The 26,025-nt window shown below is 35.3% G+C and overlaps 1 protein-coding gene across 2 annotated transcripts; it reads right to left on the bottom strand.

Annotated features, from left to right (window-relative positions):
• Positions 1-1,152: 1,152 nt before the first annotated feature.
• On the bottom strand, positions 1,153-24,405 carry LOC126751563 (torso-like protein). Of its 2 annotated transcripts, none has more exons than XM_050461941.1 (4): positions 24,272-24,405; positions 5,640-5,925; positions 2,229-2,660; positions 1,153-2,172 (listed from the first exon to the last, which is right to left on the bottom strand). In XM_050461941.1, exons 2-4 carry the CDS (start codon positions 5,859-5,861, stop codon positions 1,765-1,767), a joined length of 1,062 nt encoding a protein of 353 aa, XP_050317898.1. In that variant the 5' UTR covers positions 5,862-5,925; positions 24,272-24,405; the 3' UTR covers positions 1,153-1,764. The 2 variants fall into 2 exon arrangements, with proteins under 2 accessions (XP_050317898.1, XP_050317890.1); XM_050461933.1 differs by having other exon boundaries at positions 24,295-24,405.
• Positions 24,406-26,025: the final 1,620 nt, after the last annotated feature.

The raw sequence follows: 26,025 nt of genomic DNA, 5'->3' as shown, positions 1-26,025 counted from the left end.
TTTTTCACTTACTGCTGCATTTTGAGCGCCTGGTGTAAATTCACTCTGCACATGAATACGAAAATTTTTTCGTTCGCTGCGACATTTTTTTTGTAGCATGCATGAAATTTTTATGCTTTAGTTGTTAGAAAGTTGGTTGTTGTAAAAGCAGGCAACATGGGCTTAAAGTTAAAAAAAGTTTTTGATAATACAAACATTTTTTAAATAATTCTTACTAAAAATTATTATTTTTAATATTTTTCGCTGCGAATTTTTATTTGAATTTTGATTAAACATTGTTGGCAGTGTTGAATGGTCGGTTTAAAACCGGAACAGGAGGTTACATACATACGTATAGCTAGTTTGCCACGACGTTTGTAAGAACCAGAAGGTAACGTTGGGGGCACAAATACAAAATGTAAAAATAAACAGATGAACTTCCCTAACGCGAATCACCATAATAATCCAGAGAGAGACTACGAGTTATGGCAGAAATTTTTATAAAATGTGACTTCCATTGCCAATTCAAAAGTTCGAGTTATGGGGAACTTCGAGTTATAGAAATTCGAGCTATGGAAGTTCAACTGTATTTAAATGACAGCGTGACAATCTTTGTTGGTTTAGCCATATCTTTCTGTATATGTATGTGCGAATTAGTTCCTCAGTTTCTGAAATATCGATCTGTAATTCCTTACACATCCTTTCCTCCACAAGAAGCTGTTAATATATCGGAATCTTCAATATCGGACTACTATAGCATAAAGCTGCCATACAAACTGAATGGTCGGAAACAAGTGCTTGTATGGAAAACTTTTTTATTTGACAAGATATCTTCAAGAAATTTCGTATAAATTATAGACTAAAGTAATGATGCAATCTCCGAAGAAATCGTTCAGATCGGATAACTATAGCATATAGCTGCCATATAAACTGATCGATCAAAATCAAGCTAAATGACCTTTTTCCACTCCTTTATGCTATAAAAAATGCAGCTATGAAGCGTATTATAGCTTTGCTGCAATCGAAGTTAACGTTCATGTTGTTAATTATTTTTAACATATGAAAAATATTAATTAATATTTGTTAGCAGGGTTGAAAACAGTTTTGCTTAATTTTTGCTCCATTAAATCGTCCATTTATTTAACTGAGCACACGTAATAAGTACACACAACATTTCATTTAGTTTTTTTTTCATCTTTTAAACCATCGATTAATTTATTTACATCAATTTTTATCTTAATAATATTGCTTACGCTACTTATTCCGTTATTCGATTTCTTATATGATGTATTCCCCAACTATCTTAAGTCCGGCTGCTCTACTACCTTTATACAACATATTTCCCTTATCATATCCAACCCTAACTCTTTGTACATACATACATAAGTATCCATTTACTATATACATATGTACATGAAAATATGTACTTCTGTTTGTTATGACTTAAATTAGCACTAACTTAATTTACAACAATAAAATCAACTAAAACTATCACAGGCATCGAAAAAGCATCATTGCAGCCTCCGAGGACAACAACAACAACGTTTCATATTTTTGTTTAAATACAACGTGACCTAGGCACTTCTACATTGAATTCAACACATATACACGTATGTACATATACATAGATATACATACATTTTTATATACATGTGTGGCTTAAGGCTGCGCAAAGTCATGGCAACAACGCGAATAGTCGCTAGCGACTTAGGAACATTAACGACCCATATAAACCGTCCAACCAGTCATTCTTACGTATATAACTCCTGCTTATTTACTGTTGGATCAGTTCATGGGCATGTTGACTTCCCACAGTTTCATCTGATTGTCGAGCACTTCGTTGAACCAGTTTTGCTTCTCGGGCTCATCCCTAAATATGACGTTCAATGATTTCAGATCTAGTTGAAGTATGGCATCGTTGCCCAAGAGGCTATCCAATGCCTTGAGTAGCGTCGCATTGCCGTGCAACTTGAGCAATGTCACATACTTCACCACATAGTACTCGTATTGCAGTTTGCGTCGCGCCCAGCGCTCCACCGTCGCATTGGCGCTCGCTGAGCGTATTTGACCCAGGTGCACGGCGTGCCATGGCGCAAAGAAATCGTACAGGTCCTTCTTCGAAAGGCTGTTCAAGCCTTTCGTTTTAATGCGATCCCTGATCAGCTGGTAGTTTTTCCGCGAGTAGACAAACACCTACAAAAACAGAGAAAATAAATAACAAATATAGTAAGTAATAGATTTAGTCTTACCTGGTACAACGAATTGCCCGTCGTGTAGGAGTTGATGTAGTGTGTGCCGTACGATTCCATAAACTCGATGGCGCCGGTCACATTACCCGCCGTTATGCCACCGATACGCTCATGCACGTCATTTTCCAGCGTTTGATTGAGCGGTATGTCGCCTTTGAACTTGCCCACTTCGCGGAAACGCACAACGCGCACCAACACATACGAATATTCGCCCATTATGTAGGACGTGTTGATGCCCAGCTTCTTGGCGGCATTCTCGGCGAACCAGCCACCGGTGAAAGCCTCCCACGGTTTATCCAGCCGCTCGACCGTAAAGTCTCTGAAGTAAGCCTGATAGAGCTGTCGTCGATTATCGCAAAATTCCATATGAAAGTCACCATGAAAGATGCCCGGCGCATTCTCCTCACGACTTTCACTCAACGCATTTAAATCCTGCAAAGAAAAGATTTTGTACAGGTTTAATAAATATAGAATGAAAGGTGTTAACTTATTGAGAACACAACAATTTGGGTGTTAGACCAAACCAGTTTTTCGAGAGATTGAGTGATAAGTAAAAAATTAGTTTCTCTCTTTTTCGAAAAAATCATCATTAATTACGGTATTTACTAAGTTCCTAAACAAGGAAGAATATGGGACCGTTTCCTATAATTTCAATTGTGGATATGGAATAAAAGTTGGATATTCGGAAAAAGTGTATTTTCTCTTATTATTTATTTTTAAATAAGTAAAAAAAGGGTCGGTGATATCTCTTATGAGATGAAAATCTCCTGATATTCAGTTATCAGAAGTTTTTACTAGAAATATATATACTACATATATGTATCAAATGTTAATTTTTTGTAAGTGAGGCGCTGTAGAAAAACACGATCTAATAGATCTTTTGAGCAAAATCGTCTCTAATTTCCAATAAAATGTATGATTTCTTCATGAACTGTTGGTAGACAGATTTCGAATTAATAAAGCATCGATTGAAACAGACTTAGGGGTCTTCACCTAGCCACACACGAAATGTGTTCAAAAGGTAACGGGAACTTTCGTTAAAAATGAAAAATATTTATTCATTTGTCTTCATACATATCGATGCCTTCCAAATAGTTCCCTACGCTATTATGGCAGCGCTTCTTCCAATGGTCGAAACAGTTCTCAAAACTCAATTTTTGGGATAGCCTTTGCGCTTTCAGCGATTCTCATATACATATCTTGTAAAATTTTATAGTATTTCAGTTAATAAAATAAAATTTGATATTTTTTTTATAAAAAAATTTGGAAAATTGGACTCTCCAAACCTGAGGAATTCAAAAATTCACGTTATTTTTTTAACACATTTCGTACAAAAAATGTGGTTCGTCTTCGAAATAAAGTCAATTATGATAGATTTTCAAGGTAAACAATATTCTGAACGAAAGAATATGAATCAGCAATATATACATTGTTATCGACGATTCACAACGACCAACGACTTTATTTTACCCACATTGGCTTCAAGAGGACTTCCAGGACGTGGGGCATTCTCAAGATCGAAATAACCGGAAGGAAGTGGTACACACCTCTTTAGACATTGGCGTTCGGTCAATACATCTTCTCCATATACTATAAATCACATAATTTTCGAGTTGTTTGAACTTAATTTTTACCCTTTTGACAGTAAAACAGTAAAATTTACCGAAAATGTTGTTTTCGATATTCCATCTTCGACAGGCCACCAAACAAAAACTATTTCAAAAAATTTAAAAACATTTTTTACAAACAAGCCTTACTAAATCAGCGTTTCAAATGTATAACTGAAAAGCGTCTAAGTGTGAAGTTAAAAAATTACTTGGTGAATGACCTAAAATTTATGAAGGCAGTGTGTTCCTGCCAAAAGCACTCCATTCCCTTAGTATTTCTTACAAATTCTTTATTCACTCCTCGACAAAATCGGATTTCGCTTTACCGTAGGCAAATACAACATTGATGATGGAATTTTATTTCGAAAACAAGGTTCAGAAACAGTTTGAAACAATTATTTCATTTATTTCATTTAGGATATTAGGTGACAAACCAGGAGGGTTAGAAAAAAAGTAGTAGTAGTAAGACATGTCTCGTTCTGGAAAAATTAAAAAAGTGAAGAACTAGGGGCTTGAAAATCGTCAGGAAAATGTTAGAGAGGTGGCAAGAGAAGTCGACATCTCTCGCGAGTCCATTCGAATGATTTTAGTGGTTATTTTGGGTATGAAACACGTTCTTATTCGACTTGTCCCGATAAAGCTGAATTTTTGTTCAAAAAGAATATCGTAAACAAGTCTCTTTGGACATGCTTGATCGTGTGAATTTCGATCCCACATTCATATAGAGCATTGTAACTGCCGATGAGAAATGGGTTCATGAGTTTGACATGCGAAAAAGTCAACAATCATGGGAATGGAGGGAAAAAACGAGCCGAAACCAAAAAAAAACACGCAAAAGTCGCTCAAAAATCAAGGTGATGGTCATTGTTTTTTCGATATTCATGGTTTGGTACATAATGAAATTGTTCCGGAGGGACAGACGGTCAATAAGGAGTTCTATTTGGCCGTATTGAGGCGTTTGTGTAAGAACATCCGGCCGGAATTGTGAAAGAACAATTCATAGATTTTACACGATGACTGCACCATCGCATCGAGCCACGATTGTGGCCGAATTTAAAGCCAAAAACGCAATGAATACCATTGATCAATCACCGTATTCACCAGATTTGGATCCATGTGATTTTTTTCTTGTTCCCAAACTGAAATTGACGCTCTATGGAACCCTTTTCAGTCGATCGAAAAGATAAAACATAATTCACTGAAGGAGCTGAAGGCCATCATAAAAAGGGCTTACGAAAAGTGTTTAAAGAGCTGGAAAAAATTGTTGGCATAAGTGTATTACATCTGGTGGGGTTTACTTTGAAGGCAACAAAATATATACTGATGAAGTATATGTGCATTGATGATTCATAAAATTGGATTAAAAATAATCTGATAAACCGCAAAAACAATTCCACGGAAAATATGCTTATTAAGCTGTGGGTAATGTAAATGAAGTTGAGTAAACATGATTTACTGATAAGCCAGAATTATATGTAAATTAATATTTAGTAATTACTTGCTAAACAAAAAAAAAATATCAAAACAAAAAAAAAATCAAAACAAAAAAAAAATCAAAACAAAAAAAATATCAAACCAAAAAAATCAACAAAATAAATTTAAAAAATTGTCGTTTTTCAACTTCAAAATTGCTTATAATTTTTTTTCTTTTAACTTCCATTACAATAGCTCTAAGATGATATCGAATGATATAACTGATTTAAGAAACCTTAAACTCGTTAAAGTCACTCCAATGTATGTAAATATGTATGTATGTACTTTAACTAATTATAGCAAATAATGAATTTACATATGTATGACATACCTTATAAATTGACTTTGTCGGCTCCTTGAATAGCCATTTGTCCGTCTCGTAGCTGTCGTTGTATGGTATGACACGCATCGATATTCCCAAATAGCCATAGCGCACGAAGATATTGATGGCCTTACCGATGCGCAGTTGAGACTCACGAGTACCGCCGAAGGACAGATTGCAGGCTACGAAAATAAGTGCCACCAGCCAGAACAGACCATTACCCAGGTTCATCGCTCATGCGGCGTAACGTTTACATAGAAACGTCTCAAATGTATGTGCTGTACAAACGAAGTAACTGTAAACATTAAAAATATATTCAATTATGTACATATGTTGCAATTTTTGATGAAAAATAATTTTTGCACAAATAAAATAAATGAATGCAAACATGCACACACACACCTATTAAATTTGCTGTGAAAACCATTTGTATGTGGATCGAATGTTGGTGTATTTTCAAGGTCACAAAAACGCAGAAACTTGTACGAGCCTACGCTTTGCCTCAAATGATCCAAATTAGATAATTTTTAATGTTTATATTATACATACATATTATCATACATACATATGTATAGTATATATATACATTGACATGTGCTTTTGGTGATGTAATTTTAATCTTTTACCAAACTTTCGAAAAAAGTCAAGCTTTTTTCGTCTTTTACATGACAGCAAGATTGGTTTCAATCAATATTCAATATGAAAAAGTAATCCATGTGCTTAGGCAACGAAAGTAATGGCATAATTGCAATAATTTTTAGTCGTAAAAAAAAATTAAGCTGTTGCCAATATTGAATTTCTACTCCCACATATTTTTTACTTATTATATTATGAAGCAAAATGCTTCGTGCATGCGGAAATGTGGAATTGTTTTAAATACAGTATATATTATATGCGTGTTAGGGTGGGTAAAAAAACGAGAAAATTATTTCGCTTGATACTCTAAATAATATATAATATATTTTATTTATTTGACGGGTGATTCAAGTAGAGGTACTTTTTTCAATAGGTTATATCACATGTCAGTCGTGTCAAGCTATAATGTTATTTTTGTTCAGCATTTTTTGGTATTTCATCGTTTAACTATTACGAAAATTCACGTGCTGTAAAGAATTTGTTTATGTTCAACGTAATTAGCCTACTGAGCATACTATTCGCAACACCACACCCATCTTGAACCCCAGCATTCATTATTGTTAATATTCGACCGAATAGACCACGTCCAGCACGCAGTGAAGAAAATATAGCAGCCGTAGCTGAGAGTAACACGAAGACTGTGGAGAGGCGATTCGCAGCAACTCAGACTGACGTGTGAAACGTCCTGGCTCATTTTACGTCAATATCTAAAATTGAAATATATCTTGTGCAAGAATTGAAGCCGCCCAACCTTTCCACGCAACATCGCTATTCTCTATGGGCTCTTGAAAAGTTCCAAAGAGAACCGACGATTTCGAGTAAAATTTTGTTCAGCGATGAAACCCATTTATGGCTTAATGGGTAAACAAGCAAATTGCCGCATTTGAGACAAACAACAAACCTCAAGAAATTCAAGAGCTGCCATTTTATCCAGAAAAAGCAACCTATTGATGCGGTTTGTGAATCGGTAAAAGGTGTTTCAACAATGATGCGGCCAATGGCGACCGTTATCGCGCCATGTTAGCCGACTATTTGATGCCTGAAATTGAAGCTCGTGATCTTGGCGACATTTGGTTTCAACAAGACGGAGCCATTTCCCACACATCGCATCAAACAATGGATTTATGGAGAATACACTTCAGTGAGCAGATAATTTCACGTTTTGGGTCACTTGATTGGCCACCAAGATTGTATGATATAACACCGTTAAACTTTTTCCAGTGGGGATATGTAAAGTCTAAAGTCTAAGTGGACAATCCCGCTTCAATTCAGGCTTTGGAGCAAAATATCACATGTCATTTGCCAGTTAGCAGTCGAAATGCTCGAACGAGTTATCGAAAATTGGACTCAGCGGATGGACCAACTGAGACTTTTGGAAAGAGATAATCTCCAAAAAATAAAAACCAAAGAATTTTCTTTCCAATGATAATAAAAATTCCTCATTAAATTTGAAGCTTCTGTATTTTTTCTTAAAAAAATTAGGTTTAATATACACATAGTGTATGTATGTATGTAGATATACAAGTATATGTATAGAAATATTGTAACCTAAGTCTAAATTGTGTATTTAAAAACAAAATGCTTTGAAAAATCTTAAAACATTAGTCAGATAACTTCTGTACATCAAGCTTCTAATCACCTAAAGCCATCAACTTTTTGAGAAGTGATTTGCGACAGCGAATTGTCTTGTTTTTCTAAATGGTTAGCTATGTTCTTGCATATAATCGCTTGTAATCAGATATCATAAAGAAGAGATAATGCTACTAATATTTCTCGCGCTGACTAACAATATATCAAACTTGAACTTGCGCACATACGTGTATATATGTATACTCACATACATACATTTGAAATGAATATGAGCCAACATATGAGACCCAAATTGACCGTGAATCGTGGTAAACTTGACATCGGATGAACCATCGACATCGACATCGGCACTCACCATCACCGCCAAAGTTAATGATCGCCGTCGTAAACTTTTCAAAAGCACAATTAAAACGCTGAATATGATAAAAGCAACAAAATAAAGGCTAAAAATGGCTTACACTGGTGACAACACGCTAGCAACAACAATAACGATGTGAATTACATATAAACAACGCGCGACCAAAATTAGTCAAATGCCAAGCACAAACCTACACACTATTTAAACATATATAGTACGCATGTATATGCTAATATGATGGAAAACTGTAATTAAAAATCATTTATGTTCGAAATCAACGCCTGAGATAAAAGAAATAGCAAAATAATGCGCGGTTATGCACATTCGCTTCGCTTTTGAACAAAGCGGAAGAGATTTGCATTTTTTCTAGCTTTTTATAGAATTTCGTCAATTAACTGAAGAAGATGAAGAAGAGTGCTGATGGCCATCGAAAATATTAACTGCGAGAAGTAATTAAAAGAGTTTTGATGGCATTTTTTTTTCTTTTGTTAATTGTCTAATTAAGAGTTATTTCAATCTTAAGATTTTTAACGCCTTGAATCAAATTTACAATAATATCAATTTATTCTCGATAAAATGTAATTTCATCATAACATTGTGATTGGCATAAAAATGAAGGCGAGGCCTGTATATGCATAATATTACCATGCTCAATGGACCTCTGTTTAATTGACTTCCTTGGTCATTTACATAACAAGCTTAGACAACAAAGTATAACATGCAAAAGACAATTTATTTACCCATTGTGTGTTTACTGTTAGTAATTATATGAATATGCTTTTGAAAAATACAACTTGAAATTTTCCGGCTTGATTGTAAAAAATATTATAAAGAATATGAGTGCCGATATAAAAGTTGCTTTCTTTTCTCCCTTTACAGTTAAAAATATTATTGGTATATCATTGAAAAGGAACATATAACTAATTAAAGCTTATGCCATTTACATTGTGACAAAAAAGTACCCGGGAATTGTAAGTAAAGCGCAAAATATTTAATTAATAATCATTTTTATTTCATAGTCTTCAAAGTAATAACCAAAAGACGTAATACACTTATGCCAACGATTTTTCCAGTCCTCGAAAGACTTTTCATAACGTTTTTTGGGATGACCTTCAGTTCCAGCGAATTTTATTTCTTCCATTGACTGAAAACGGCTCGATGCGATGGTGCAATATTATCGTTTTAAATCCATGAATTGTTCTTCCACAATTCCGAACGCCTCAAAATGACCAAATAGAACTCCTTATGGACCGCCTGTCCCTCCGGAACAAATTCATGATGCACCAAACCACGAATATCGAACAAAAACATAGAACATCACCTTGATTTTTGAGCGACTTTGGCGTGGTTTTTAGATTGGGCTCGTTTTTTGCCCTCTATTCCGATAATTGCTGACAAACTCGTAAACCCATGGTTCATCGGAAGTTATAATGCTCTCCATGTACATATGTATGTGTGATCGGAATTCGAACGAACAAGCACGTCCAAAAAGATCTGTTTACGACACTCTTTTTGAAGAGAATTCAGCTTTATCGGGACGCGTCGAGCAAGAACGTGTTTTATACCCAAAATATCCACCAAAATAATTCGAGCGAATTCGCGAAAGTTCCCTAATACTTTTCTAACGATTTTCAAGCCCCATATCCTCCACTTTTTTAATATTTTCATCAGTTAAAGAGGTCGAAGATCATCCAGAACAATGCAAGTATTCAGAACTCTCGACAGTATTTGAAGGCTTTGTACCACTTGTATGTTTGTGTTTTTATAAAACCGAATCACCGTAAGCCTTTTCTAACATTCGCAACGATTCCGCAAACGAAATTTGGTTATAAATACCAAATTTTTTGTTAGAAATTTTTATCCATTTTAAAAATCGCAACGCACTACTGTGGTGTACCGACTTAAGAAGCTGCTGTAAACAAACTGGTTGACAGATCGCGTTCATATTTGACATAGTAATTAAGAACAGTCCTACCTATTTAGCGCAATACATTTTTTTTTTTTTTGAAATACCATTTACCCAGGGAATTCAATAACAATTTCCGCATGTTTTTTTGTAACAATGTCTAATAAAAAACATAATTTTTGCATTAAATTGAATGTTTTTATTTAGTTTAGTTAACGGGCAATAGAGACAGTACTTAGACTGCGTTGCATTATCGGAAACTTCAGCAGAGTCCAATTGTGAGTGCCGATCAATCGCAACCATAAAAAGAATTCCACAATCTTTAATCGTTGTTCCTTCGTTGTTCCTTCGCTTCAAAAACCCGGTTTGGAGCCGGTGTGGGAAAGGAGTCTTACATGATCGTTGAACTCGACAATTTAAACTATTTGGCGAAACCAAAATTACGCGTAATTGACTGTTACACTTGTAAAAGACAAGCAATCTCAAAACTGTTTGAGAAGTTTTTTCTAGTAAGAAATATTATCTTTGTAACAGCATATAGCGTAGGACGATCACATTTGCTGAAATTTGCACGTTTCATAGACGTAGTGCAATAAACCGAGAGTCCTACAAATTTTGAAGGGTTTTGATAGGAGTGCCCAAAAGGTATGGTATCTATTGCAGTGTTGGGAACTGCGATTCCTGTGCAGACCAACTGTCATAGCAGCGAACTTTTAATCCATGGATCGATTCGTGCAGCGCTATATCGGTGACTCAGGAGCGTTTCGGGGACATTGCTCCATCTGTCGAGCATTTAAGTAACCTATTCCAATCATTTGGCTAGAGTTGTGGGTTGTGCCCCCGCGACTTCGCTTTAATCGACTGCTTGCTGCTGAGGAGTCATATCCTCTGATAAGTTCAGACTAACGGACGGCGGGCCACTGATAGCAGAACGGTCAGTTACGAAATAAGTTAAAACGAATAAGCAATACCCCGACGATGAGTGGCAGGTGTGGAAGATGCGGTATAAAAGCTGGCAGATCCGCTTCTGTGAATCGAATCGACACCACCTCAAAGAAATACGTGTCCCATCTCATGATGCATGATGAACAAAAATAAAAAACCCAGGCGCGACGTACTAATAATGGGCGACTGCGTCTGTCCACAATGTTAGATGCGGCTGATTTAACAACCCGACCGGTACACACCGCGGCGCACTAGGAGTACCAGGAAGTCTCGATAGCGATGCCTCCGCTGGTTAGAAGGAAAGGGTGATGTGAGCTTGCTCTTCTAAAGGTGTCAGCCGTGTGGAGTATCAGTAAACAGTCACTTCGGTCCTTGATCAGGAATGTGCATTGAAAGCAGCAGTAATAGCTTACCCAATAAGCCATTTCCAAACGGCTTATACACTTTATGAAGGGAGGCTAGAAGGAGAATGACCAAAAACACTATAAATTTAAATTTTGCTCGCGATCGCTATGATTGTTTAAATTGTACAATTAATTCGGTCTCCTTTGACCAAATTTTAGTGCATAATTAATTCCTTAGGGAATATTGCTGTGAATGTTTGCAAAAAAAAAAGGATATATTTGCCTTTTATACACTATTTATGTTTTTACACGATGCATTTAGCAAATTATGTGACGCAAAAGCACAGAAAGTTTAGCAATCAGTTTGTTGTAAGTTCGCGGAATGCAGGGCAGACGAAAACAAAGGAGTACGAGCGCTATTAGCATCTAAATTGCTTTCTAATGAGTTGAGAGAAAAACAACAAAATCACTTAACACTTGCCAAGTCATAATCATAAAAAGCAGCCACATGAATTGTAATGTAAATTTGATGTAAAAGCAAAACTAAAACTAAACAACCAAAACAAAACAAAGCGCTCGGGGAAAAACTGCAAATTCGAGCGCAAATAAACTGCACTTACTTGCACAAACCGGTTGCAACGCCAGGCGGATTCCTGCTCGTATCACTTACGATACCTGATACATGCATGCAAACATACAGATCTATTATTGTAAATAAACATGGGTGTGTGTGTGTAATTTACTCCTCAGCATAACAAAGCACAGCCAGGAAACGCAGGCGCGAAGCTTGCGACAAGCAAATAAAGTGCAGAAAAAATGTCGATGTGACAACGGTGTGTGTGTGTGTGTGGAATCGCAAAAATTTCAGAAGTTTTCTGGTTTCCGATTTCAATATCGGTATATTTTACAGGCACATGCAAAAAATTACAGCGGTAAGTATGTGTGTGTGTGCGAATGAGAATATACGTGACAACAATGTGCTGCTGCTTAAGTTGTTGGTCATCCAATATGAGCTTAAACAAAGAGTAATGCAAAGTGTGTGTACTTGTAGCCGGCGCTGCATGTTGTTGTTGGTAGCTTTCAAGTGAATACTCTTTAAAATAAAATTATTCGATCTTTGGCATAATGATATTGCATTGACACATGCACCAGCACGAAGCACGATTCGATGTATAGTGTTATTATATCATTCCTCTTTTTGTCAGAAATCTTTACAAAAGTTCAGTATTGCATTTCCATAAAACAAATTAACGGTAAATGTTGCATATTGCATATGCGATGGCAAGAGTTGATCGATATATTTTTGAAAAAGTTGCCGGAGAAAGCATATGTTAAGCGATGAACATTCTAATGATGCGATGAATGACAAATACGTGCCCGAAGGCTGACTTAAGTGGCTTTGGAATTAAACAAGAGGGCTTACATCACATAAACTCCATATTTTGTATTTACATATGTAAGCCGTATTTGTGAATATTGAGCGTGACGCTCTGATTGAGCTATTAACTATAACCAAGTTCTTGGAAACGGTTCATTCCAGCAATCAAATCGTATTTCATAAATAAAGTGGTAAACCAATAATATACAGAAAAAATAGTAAGAATTTCAACATACTAAGCTCCACAATTAGACATTTCCAATCTCGAAAAATCAAATTTTCTTAACAGTGGTCCACAGTGCTTTTGTTGTCCTAGATATGAGGTGGATTTTGGATTTATTTTAGCACACAGAATGGTTTTCTAAGGATTTCTCACGTTCATTTTTAAATATTTATTTTTATTTTACATTGGAGAAGTCAGAAAACAAGAAGCAAAATAATAAGAGATACATGTATGTATGTATTTATAATTTCAGTTTTTTTTTTTAATAGGGGAGCATCGAAGTAAACAGTTAGAAAAATCTCGCGTCTTTTATGAGCTTTTTTTTCTTAATTTTTCTGTCTTAAAAATTTTTTTTTATCAGTAATTCTCCATCACGTGACGACCCCATCAACATTGATCCCTTTCTTCCATCACTTTAAGATCGTGGTTGAGCGCCTCTCTGTTCCTCATTATAATCGATATTGGATACTATAGCATATAGCATCAACTGCTTGTAAGAAGATCATTGCTGAAAAAATGTTGGCTCGAAAACATTGGAACTACAAGCGTTGTTGCTTGAAAAGGTCGAGCGGCTTCAATTCTTGCACAAGCTGTATTTTGTACACTTTCAATTTAAAATCTCGATCCCGACGTAAAATGCGTCAAGTCGTTTCATACGTCAGTCCGAGTATCTGCAAACGGCGCCGAATCGACTCTCCATGGTCTTCTGGTACACTCTCAGCTATAGGTTGGTACGCAGCTCTCAAGTAATTGCTCAAGAAAAAAAATACATTATTTCTCAAGTAATTTTGACAGCTGGTTACGCATTGTGAATGATCTACATTAGAAGAGCAAGAGAGAATAAACAAAGAAAACAAACTTTGTGCGTAATATGTATGTGTGTATGTGTATGGTAACATAAATATTTTCATTGAGATTTTAGAAATGTTGTTGATGATTGGTAGGTTTTATACAACATTTCAAAATGGAATATACTTCATAATAATGATTTCAACTAATTTAGGATGAATTTGACGATTACTTTGAATTTCCTTCAAGAAACTTGTTGATTTGATGTTTCTTGGCAAAACCAGGTTTGCCATATTCACATTTTACTGAAAAAAGCATTAAAAATTAGTACTATTTCTTGAGAGCTGCGTACTAGCACAAGTAAATTTATCGCAGGAAAGTTTCTTTACCGTTTCTTAAGCGTTTTTTTATATGAAGTTTTAACGTTTCTTGAGAGCTGCGTACTAAGCTTATGACTGCTTCGTTGCTTGCTGAACGTGGTCTTTTCGATCGAATATTATCTAATAATGAATGCAGGGTCTCAAGATGGGTAATGGTGTTGCGAATAGGCTGATTATGTTGACCGTAAGTTGAGCGAAGCGCGAGAAACATATTCTTTACAGAACATGAATTTTTAAAATAAAATTGAACGACTTGTAAACGTTGTTCAGGCGTAAGTCTTACCATAATGAAATGTCAAACAACATAGAACAAAAATAACATGACAACTTGACACTACTCATGCGTGATCTGACAAAAAAAAGGCTATTGGAAAAAGTACTTTTACTTGGATAACTCGTTAGCTGTCATACAAACTGACCGATCAAAGTTCTTGTAAAGAATTTTTTGTATTTGTGAAGGGTATTATAGCTTTAAGTTTGAATTCGAGTTTTTCATATCTACAGTAATTAAATAATTAAGTCGGTCATTTAACGAAAATTACTAACAACATTCTTTAGAAAAGGAGCTTTTTATAAACATTTACTATTTATTAAGTGTGCGATGAGGAATGCATGGTGAATAATGAACAATTCAGAGGAATTTTAGTATAAATTATGTATTGAATTTCATCACCCAAGATTTCAATAAAATGCTCATGTATGTACTATATGTAAGTACATGTATAATCGTTATCAAATTGTACACATAACAAAGCAGGAATTCATACGCAAACACATACATACATATTTAGGTTTGGAATTCGATTTCTTCACATACATAAATGCAAATAATTAGAAATAAGTAAGTGGTCGTCTGAACACAATTGCGATAACAAATACGCAGTAAATATTATTAGCAGGCAGTGGCTTGTAATAAGTATGTACAAACACCCAAGGAGGACGGAAAGCTTGCGCGGCAGCTTAGATCTTGGCGCCGCACACAATTCGACATCATAATTACTAGTTACAGTTACAGCCGATGTTTCTGTTATTGTTTTGTATTTTAAAGCAATGAACACCTATGAAAGTATATGGCTGAATATTTACAATAACACGTTGCCAGATCGCTATGTCGGTGGGTAATTCGCATTACAACAATACAAGAATTATTTGTAGCAAATATTTGTTAAACTAAGTAATGTTATTTAACAAGCTTTTTTTTGCAAGTAAATGATTCGTTTTCGAATTGAGGTCGTGTGCTTATTACACACAAAAGACAAAGTACGCACAGCAATCGATATTATGCCCATTATTTGCTTGTAAGGGATTTAAATCTACAAAAGGCAGTTGACGCAGTTTTTTTAAGTGACAAATCAAAAAGTTGTGCGTCATTGCATACAGGATATTGAAGAGCGACAATTCAAAAAGACTTTTATATAATGAATTGGATGTACAACTTTTAGCCTGTCATTAAACTATTAAAAAATATTGAAGAGCTATTATTTTTTATGACCCAAACCTAATTAGGTTTAGATTCACTCTTACTTGAATATTGAATTTGAATTTGAATCAATACTCAGTGACTATAGACTGATACAAAACAAGTAAGAAAGGCTAAGTTCGGATGTAACCGAACATTTTATGCGCTTGCAACTTGCAAGAAACAAAGTCCGCGAAATTCCTTCAGGAAAATATGAGAGTTAGGAAAGATATTCTCTTATGAGTAAAACCGTTTCTGTAATTTTCATTGAGATAACTCAATAATTGGCCGACATATCGAATATAAAGTCACCCAGAAGTTGGAAAATCTTTATAATAGGTAAATGGTGGCTCAGGGAAGTATTGACCCGATACAACCCATTTTTGATATAGAAAGATACGATTATCAGGAGAGGATTTTCTCTGAATTATAATTGTATATATTGGGTAGTCGAAAAAGTATTTTCGTATTTGGTCAATAGATGTCGTTGCTGTCGTATATCTCCAGTGCTATCAATCACATTGTGTCATACCATATAGTGTTGGAAAGGTGAGATTTTAAGCTTCATTTAACCAATTAAATTCGGGGAAGTTAAAAAAAAGTTACAGCTGTTCAAAAAAGGGTTAAAATAACGAAGAAATTCGCTATAAATATTAAAAAAAAAAATTGAAGTTAAATACGAAAAGACTTTTTCGACTACCAATATAAATTTCTTCAGGAAAAAATGCCAAATTTTAACAAAATGTTTCATTGAAGCGTAGGTTAAGAGTAAAGCCAGACGGTTGTTCGAAAATCCTGAAATTATATGTGGTAGGTTAAGTTTTCGACCAATTTTATCTATTTTATGCACAAAGATAACTCAAACATTGGCTGACATATGTAACATAAAGTCATCAGGAAGTTTAAAAATATTTATACTAGGTATATGGGGGCTCAGAGAAGTATTCAAACCATTTCTGATACACAGAGGTACTATTGTCAGGACAGGATTGCCTCTGAATTTCAATTGTACAGTCTTCTAAGTCTACATATTCGGTACCTACGGGCTTGAACAGTTTCGGTTGGATTTGGCCATTTTTCGTCATAAGGTGGCATACTTTAAAGGAACTATTAGTGCAGAATTTTACACCGTTATATTAATTACTTCTAGATTTATGTACTGGAAAGTAAAAAAATAAAATGGGATTAGAATTGAGTTATATGGACAGTAGGCGTGGTTGTAATCGAATTTCGCCCATTTTCGCTGTGTAAATCGCCCATCGATCAATTTTTACAACGGCTCTCAGATAGCCCTCTCATACCATCTCGAAAGTAAAGTTCTTTTAATATTTGCGCTGCGTGAATTTAGTTTTTGGGAGATATGTACATTAAACTTTTTAGAGAACGGGATACGCCCACTTTTTCAAAAGTCCATTATAATGGGATCCCATGTGCCAAATTGGAGTTTTATATCTTAACGTCATCCTGATCATTTATATAATTATAATAAAAAAATTTGTACAAGATAAAAATAAAAAACCGAAAAATTGGGTCATGGAATTTTTATCTTAAATTTGTAGTAAAATGAAAAATGTCTGTATGCAAAAGTTATAAATCCTTTCATTGCCTACATACATATCTATAGAACTCGTAGTTTTGTCGGAAATCGAGAAAAACCGTTTTTACCCCTTAAAAATTCAGTCCACCCCGCCCCTTCATTTTCCCGGCCTTAGATTGCCCGCAAGTTATTTTTTCCGTAATGTTTTCTATTTTTTATTTCGTTTCCGGTTGGTTACAACCGACTATGAAGTTCTTTCCTTTTTATAATTTTCAAAGGCTTCTGCACTATTCTCTTTTACCTTTTTTTTATTTTCAAAGACGAATTTTAGTGAAATAAATATGTTACTTTTATTATAACTATTTTCGCCGAGCCGTGCCCACATTGGCCATGAACTAATGCAGCAACTATTTTTCCGCTCACTTGCCGAGTAGATGCTCTATTACGGGCAAATAAATACAAATGTACGCAAATGCATTTATATAATGTACTAATCAACATTGGTGATTACGGAAAACGATTGCTTGTTATAAGCGCACCAATGCTTCTGAATGGACAGCGTTATTGTCATCACTTCCAAAAAACGAAAAGAAAACTTTTGCTGTTGGGGCGCAATGAGTTTGCGCATTTGCATCCGAGCTTTTCGGCTTGCAATTCAAAGCCTTGAGCAAACACTGTGACCATACCGAACGCAACTCACGTGGACACAAAAACAGTTGGCGTCGTCTTTCAGCGACTCAAGCATAAAAACAAACCAGTAGCTACATACATACATTCATATAGACTCGTAATATGTTGTGTACAACTAACTGACGCTTTGAGTAACACCAGCGACGTTTCGCACTGTTCGGGCGTTGATTAGCAATTTGCCGTCATTGCGACAATCTTCTTTGCGCATGCACCAGCGTCGTCATCGCGTTTAGGCTTGCGCCCTTCCGAGCTCTCATGCATAATAAATGAACGCAAACAGCGAAGAAGACGCTACCGCATAAGCATTTGGCGAAGAGAAGACGCGCACGAATGAGTGAGTAACCTTGTGCAAATGTGAATCCAAATAAAAATTTTACGCCACGATTGAAAAGATCGACCAATATTCGCCGCCGCAGAGAGGCAACAATGCGACTTGGACGTACATACATACATATAAATGGTATATGTATCGATAACAAATATGTACTTACATATGTATATGTTAAATATACTTTGGTAGATGTAAAGCAATGTTGCGCAAGCTTTGACTTGTAAACGAGCTGTATTTCTAACTTCAAAGAAGTCTAATCGAAATATGCGCATGCAAAGCTAATATAATGAGGCAGCCGAAGAACAGTCATTCGTATGCGAAATCAATTGAAATCAAAAGTGCACTTTGCCGATTTGAATTTTATGTTGGATTTTTTGCTTTTCGCAAAAATTTGCATTCTAAAGTGAATATTGGCATTCTCAGCAATGTTTCGTAAAATTTAAGCGCAGTTAGCTTATTAAGAGTCACACATGTGTAGTAGGACAGCCTAAAAACATCAACATCAACAGAAAGGGCTTCGTCTTTCATCAGGATAACGCTGGAGCACACATATCTTTGATCTTTGAGTAAAGTTGGCTTCAAAAGAAGCCTGTGAAGATTACTTGTCGCAGTTTTTCGCCGAGAAACCAAAAAAGTGTTGCATTGATGGAATAATGTCTCCAGCAGAAAAATGGAAAAAAGAGGTGGATAAAAATGGTACATATTTGGTTCATTAAAGTTCATTACAAATAGAAAAAAAAAATAAGTTGAAGTTTAATCGATGTTTAAGAGCTCACATTATTGGAAGCAGAGAAGATTTCTTGAAAGACAACTGGTTCTATATCCTTCAGAATTTACTGTTCCACGTTGTTAGACTGGCTTGGTTGCGATATATTCAGTTGTCCCAAAAGAACAGGTAAACATTAGCTTGGACCCTTTGCGTGGGAACAACTCTTGTTGGATTCGAGTCATCTTGGAACGCCCAAGCAGTCGACTGATCTTTACTTTTGGGCGAATAAAGTTCATCTATGCCCTCTTGATTAGTTAAACCACGTAGAAAGTTGTAAAAAATAATCGCGACGACTTAATTCCATTTGTTGGCCGAAAAGAATATTTGAAGTTACTGTAAACAACAAAAACAGCGGTCGAATGTCAATACGTTTTGGGCATGCATAAAACAAAAATGTCAAACTTTACGATAAAGTTATGAAGCGAAGGATTTGCAACACTCCGGTTGCCAAATACCGAAGTATAAAAGGCAACCTACATACACAGTAAAATTAAAAAAACAATTAAATATTTTTCGAGTTAAATCAAGACGCGCTCGGCTGCTGTGGCGTTATCTCCGTAGATGAAATCTAAAATAAATATCTACTTCAAGACATTGTCGTACAATGACCAATGGTCGAAAATAAAATCAAAGAATGACAAAATGGCGGCGTTTTTAAAAATAACTTAAATTTTACCTAAAAAAAATTAAATGTTTGAAACTGTGACGTCATTGTTTGTACCGCAGAAAAAATTAGATAGTGAAGATCAATGTTTGAATCCTCGCAGTAAATTCGAAAAATGCTTCTTCGAGAAAAACGAGTTTTATGAGAAATTGACAGAGCTGATTAAATCGAGCGATTGCATTTTAAGGATCTATGACTTAAAAATTACTTTTGATAACGATTTAAATTTTTAGATCAATGTCTACGAGTAATCCTCGCAGTAAATTCGAAAAATGCTTCTTCGAGAAAAACGAGTTTCATGATAAACTGACAGAGCTGATTGAATCAAGCGATTACATTTTAGAGACATACGACTTAAAAATTAATTTCGTCGATATGTCGATTTAAAATTTTATTATGTTATTTTTAGAGGTATAGGCTAACGAAATATGAAAAAAAATATATTATTTTTCCACTAGGTGGGCCATTTAAAATCATTCTATATATATTTATGTATTTATGTGTTGACGGGTATGGCTATAGTTCCAAAAAATTTTACAACTCAGAACTTTTCTTTATGTTCAGTAACTACAACATCTAATATCGAACTTATAAAACTTATAAACCGAAGTATGTATGTATGTACAATATTGAATCAATAAGAATCGCGTTAATTGCAGCAACGGCACGTGGTTCATCGTAAGTTTCATCAGAACAGTTGTGTTGGCAACTGAAAAAAGCTGGGTATTTTTGCTCATGAAAAACTGTTGTTCATAATTTTCCTTCTTGTTATTTTCATTTTTGAATATTCGAAAAAAATATGTACATATATTATTGTAATAAAATATTATTAGGCTTCTTTTAGATGTCATTACACTGCGCAATGCTCCAAGTATGATTAGAATGAATGAGATTGATCTTCACATTTCACATCATTATTTTATATTCAAGAGACTAGCTTGATCGCTGTAAAAGGTTTTTAGAATCTATGGATTTGCTATGTTTTCAACACTACAAGTTTTACAAAAATTCGTCCAATTCTATATTTGCCCTACGTTAGTGTGCAGGACAAGGTTATTCTCCATTTTCCACCCTATAATAACTTATGTAAATATATAGCAGTGTTTAAGCCTCTTACTATATGGTAACAAATTATTCTAATTTCTAGCTTGAAGGATACTAGTGGTTCTGATCAATTATCCTTCAAGCTAGAAATTCAAAACTAAATTTTCCGTGACGCTAATTTTTTATACCATTTTTATAACAATGCGTACTATTTTAGGTACATAAATACATCAATAACAAATCTATTACAGTAAAATCATAGAAGAAATCATTTTAACTCATCTTAATTGAGGGTTACGCAGCAAGTGTTATCAAAAAACATAAACATAAAATTGAGAATGGTGTCATAACATTTATTTTCTAAATTCTTTAAATGCTATTTTTATAAAGCGCTACTGAATTATAAATATATTTTGATGAACATTCATTTATTTTTATGTTCATACAGAGCTCATGTTAAAAACATTATCAATGAACAAAGTTCGCTACTTTAGCTACTACATTTCTTAGACTGTAATATTAAACGCATCAACTGATGCCCCATTGGAAATCGAATACCTTGTATAATGTATGTACATAAGTATACTGTTATATATATATATGTACATACATATAGTCATTTCAAGTAAGCTATATATTTATACCCAGAATATATTTATACCCCAAGAAATCTGAATCATCCAGAAGGAAACGTGGAGACTTTTTAAGTACAAATTACGATTTATCCATGACCGTCTGTCTGTCAGTTTTTGAGCTATGCATCTGAAATTTTGCATGTTTTTTTCTCATCAAGAAGCTGCTCATTTTTGGGACTGGCGATATCGGACGGCCGTAGGATCAAACCGATCGATCAAATTCAAGTTCTTGTATAGAAAGCTTTTTTCTTGTATGATATACTACATAATATCTAACGAAATTTAGTTATACAAACATATAGTTGCTATAAGAAATGCACCTGTAAAGGGTATTATACTTCGGTGCAGTCAAAGTTAGCGCTTTTTTCTAGTTTTACTATATAGTGTATTGTCAATCATACATATGTATGTACTATATAGCTACTGTCTAAATGGCATAAAAACGGCTCTTAGATTATGCCTACCTATGTATGTATGTCTAGTTGTATGTATGTATATATGATTGTAAATATGTATGTATAATTTAATATGACCACAATTGCGGTTCAGTAATTCTGAGATCATTTATTTTTAGATTACTGAAGAATGATTCATCATAATTGCATTAACCATTGATGATTGGTGTCAAATAAATCTAGGCATAGGCAAGCGAGGGTAAACACCGGTCTGTCAATGACATGACAGAAATGTTATAGCAATAATTACGTAACTTGAATTACGATAAGTGATGCACACGAAGGCATCTTCTTAATAATCCAACAATTCCAAAAAAGATGATTGTCCATTCACACAGACTCCAATTGGAAACAGAAAACTTACTTCAAATTAAATTTATAGTAAATTTAATTTTTTTATACAATTTTGAAACGCCAACAAAATAATCATTTATTATCTATTAAACACGATTATCGGCTTATGTTTTGTAATGTACTTTTACCACGTTATTTTCATGTTTTAAATGAACTAGTTCACAAATACCACTTCATATTTACATTTTGCACTTTTTGTATGCTCAAAGAGAAGTTGAGAAACCGCAAATTTACAAACAATGATTAGGGCTATACAAAATTAGTCAGTCAGAGAATCAAGCTTGTATTTGAGAACAACTAACTGTTGACGAATGACATTCCTACAGGGCACATTTACAGCGTGCCATAGAGATCCCAACACACCAACTGGTTTGCCTTATCACGATTTATTTTTTTGTTCGAACAACAACATCAATATCGGCAACAAAACCAATCAACATACTTGTACATAGCCACTGCATGCTGTTCATATTGTTGCTTGTGTGAATGTCGTGGAGGCAGCGAAGCAAGCACAATTAAACTGAAAGGCGCACAGTTTATACTTTGCTACATCAGCGCTAACCAATAACAATGACAAGAACAAAGAGAATAATGTTTTTTTAGCATCAAAACATACATAATAACATAAAAGTCAAAAGGTCATGTTCGCTCAAATACCTATGTACATACATACATATTGTATGGGTGCCGATCCTCAAGTGCTTCCAATAAATTAAAATGAAATATATATTTTACACACATACATACATACGACATTTACCTACAAGCATATGTATACTCGTATTGACATGCACAAGTGTTTCCCTAAACAAGAAAACATGTTGGCTCCGGCTGCACACAGAAGTTATAATACCCTTCACAGCTGCATTTCTTATAGCATAAAAGTGTTAGGAGATCTTTATCTTGCTTTTGATAGGTCAGTTAGTATGACAGCTATATGCTACAGTAGTCCGATCTGAACAATATGTTTGCAGATTGTAGCATTGCTTTGGAAAATACTTCACGCCGAATTTCGTGGCAATATCTTGAAAAAATTAAAAAAAAAAGCTGTCCACAAAAGCGCTTGGTTTTGACCGATCAGTTTGTATGTCAGCTATTTGATAGTGTTCAAATATCGGCGACTCCAAAAAAATGAGCAGCTTTTTAGGGAGAAAAGCACGTCTGCAAAATTTCAGCTCGATATCTCAAAAACTAAGGGTCTAGTTCGCGTACATATGACAGAAAGACACTCATCACATACTCGCATATACTTCACAGAGTCTCCGAGGTTTCGTTCTGGGTGTAACTCGTGGTAAACTCAAAAAACACTGTTCAGGGTATAAAAATGCTATAACGCTGAGCGCTGCAGATCTAATTTGTTGATATGAACTTTGCTGTTGGTGCTCGAATTTCAATATTTTAATTTCGCGTTTACGGTCATTGTAATTATACGCTCGGCCGCACATTTAAAACAGTGATGTGTATCACTTGTAGCACTCCTCATGTGTCCAACTTCCGTTTACAGACACATAAGTATGTGCTGACATAAATATATGTATTTATATTATTTATTAAAAAAATATGCATAATATTGTCATAAACCTAGATAACTCATCATGTGAGCTCGCCAACTTTATATTTAGAACAATTAACTGCTACAATATGTCATAATTCTCGCTGGCGGCGCCAACCAGTTGATTCGGCATCTAGCGCCGCTGACTTCACCGAAACCAAATTGTTTGTGGTTTACAAGTTGTCACACCAGCTCGCAGTTAGTTGTAGTGACAATTCGTTGATCGCTTGCTAGAGTGGCATGATGAACCCCACCGGCTTAACAGAAAACTTCCACTACCAACTAGTAACCCATCTTTCAAGTTAGACTTCTGTTTTAGTCACGTTTTCACACAAACATTTTCATTTACATATGTACCATCTTACTATGTGCAAAAATGAAAATAAACAACAATTTATTAGCACCAAATTATTGAGTTTCATCACTGTTGCTGATAATTAATCCAAAATTTCAGAATGATTGCGTTCAGTGAATACTAACGAGTAATTCACACTTCACAAGTCGTAAATTACTATTAGAACACACATTTCAAGCGGTAATTTGCCGTAAAGTTATTCAAAAAGGCGAGAAAAAACAATCACTCCATATTATTACATTCATACTTCTTCACTGCTGAGCCACTCACTTTACTCTGCACTTTGTTATGAATGTGTATTTGCTAATATGTAGCAGACGCGCGACAATAACCAAACACAACCGATCGACACGAGCTTCACTGCATTACTGAGCGCAGCACAGCAACACAAAAACCCAATGGCCTCGGGCAAAAAGCCATGTGCTTCAACTGAGCCAAAGCGATAGTGAGTCTGGAAACATGTTGCCAACAGGTGCTCTTAAACATGCGAGTGGTCGGTCGGTACATATGCACTAAGGCATAATCATTGATTGCATTGTTAGATCGAGTTTAGTTTGAGAAGATTTCCAGATTACAAGAGATATTATAACAAAAACTTAGTGACAAAATATAGTACTTAAAATATATCATTCAATAGTTGATGGCTAAGTCGGAGACCTTATATAGTATTCATGCTTCATCAGCGTGACGAGGGGAATCGATTTAGTCATGCCCTTTATCTGTACTTGTATATATGCGAATTAATCCCAAAGTTTTTGAGATATCGATTGTCGAAACCGTTGATATTGGTCCACAATAGGCTAGATGTAGTTCTCATATCAATCGATCGAAATAGTATTCTAGGTATTCTAACCAAATTTGGCATAGATTTTTGTTCAAACATTTTGTTCTGCTGTACAAATTGACCGATCAAAGTCAAGTAAATTTTCATAAACATGTTTATATCAAAAAATATGACTAGAACTAGAACTAGAAATACGTTTTCTGTTGGATGAAGTATAGTTCTATCCATAAAATCTAGAAGGATGGAGTCATGTGTAGAAGTTCACGCAAATGAGGAAAGTATTCTGAGCGGCATTCACTTGGGAGTGGTCAGAAACATTCTTTTACATATGGCTTAAGCAGCCCACGACTTCCTGTCGTAGCCGAAAAAACATTCGTTTGATGACGAGCTAAAGTGAGAAGGTGAAACCTCCCTCCCCAGGGTTGTGACCTGGGTTTGGGACCCGCCACGTAAAATACAACAACCCCAATGAAAAGTATAAAACAGCCTCGCGCTCTTGTAAGATCTTTTCACTCCCCTTCAACTACGCCACTGCAAATGTTGCAGACACATCTCTCATATAAACGCATATTTAGCTACAACAATGCAACTGCAACAGTATCGAGCGGACTGCTGAGTAAAAAACGATGCATTTTACTCACCAACTGCCGATCGTCGACACACTGAGAGGAAAACTGTGGGGGTGGTAGTTGGTGCTAGTGCGGGTATGAGCCGGCATTTGAATTTATAATTGTCGAAAGGTATAAAGTGGCAGGCGTCGAAGGAATGTCTGCCTGATATTTGGCCGGTTCGTTGACTAGTTGGCGTGTGGTGGCTGGCTGATTGGTTGGCCAAAGCCAACACGTACACGAGTGCATGCATATGCTGATGCGACTACAATTGTGATCGTGTTGCTTCGGCTCGTATTAATGCAATGAAAGGGCCCGCTGCATGCAAAGTGCAGCAAAAGGTAAACAACAACATTAGTCGACACTAAATGATAAGGTTTTTTTTTCTGTTTTTCTCATTCAAACACGCAGGCCGCTCTGTGTCTCATCGTTGGCTCGCACACGCACAGCTTACTTGTTGTTATTTAATGCTTTGTTTGTACGACTACTACGACTAGTGGGGTATTTTTAAAATCGTCGCACATGTTGGGCGCAAACGTGGTGTTGCGTTTATAATTAAAACAATAGGTAGACTTCAGCACAATATTAAAGTGTGGTGTTGATTTTTGT

This window comes from Bactrocera neohumeralis, chromosome 2 (assembly GCF_024586455.1).
Source record: "Bactrocera neohumeralis isolate Rockhampton chromosome 2, APGP_CSIRO_Bneo_wtdbg2-racon-allhic-juicebox.fasta_v2, whole genome shotgun sequence".
NCBI classification, from domain to species: Eukaryota; Metazoa; Arthropoda; class Insecta; order Diptera; family Tephritidae; genus Bactrocera; species Bactrocera neohumeralis.
The sequence above is the reverse complement of the archived record's forward strand: the minus strand, read 5'-3'. Positions and strand labels throughout refer to the sequence as shown.

Excerpts from the sequence above, each read along its gene's own strand:
- LOC126751563 (XM_050461941.1), bottom strand. The coding sequence starts at position 5,861 with ATGAACCTGGGTAATGGTCTGTTCTGGCTGGTGGCACTTATTTTCGTA. Across the intron at positions 2,661-5,639 it reads CGACAAAGTCAATTTATAAG|GATTTAAATGCGTTGAGTGA; the intron begins GTATGTCATACA and ends TTTTCTTTGCAG. Across the intron at positions 2,173-2,228 it reads CGGGCAATTCGTTGTACCAG|GTGTTTGTCTACTCGCGGAA; the intron begins GTAAGACTAAAT and ends CTGTTTTTGTAG.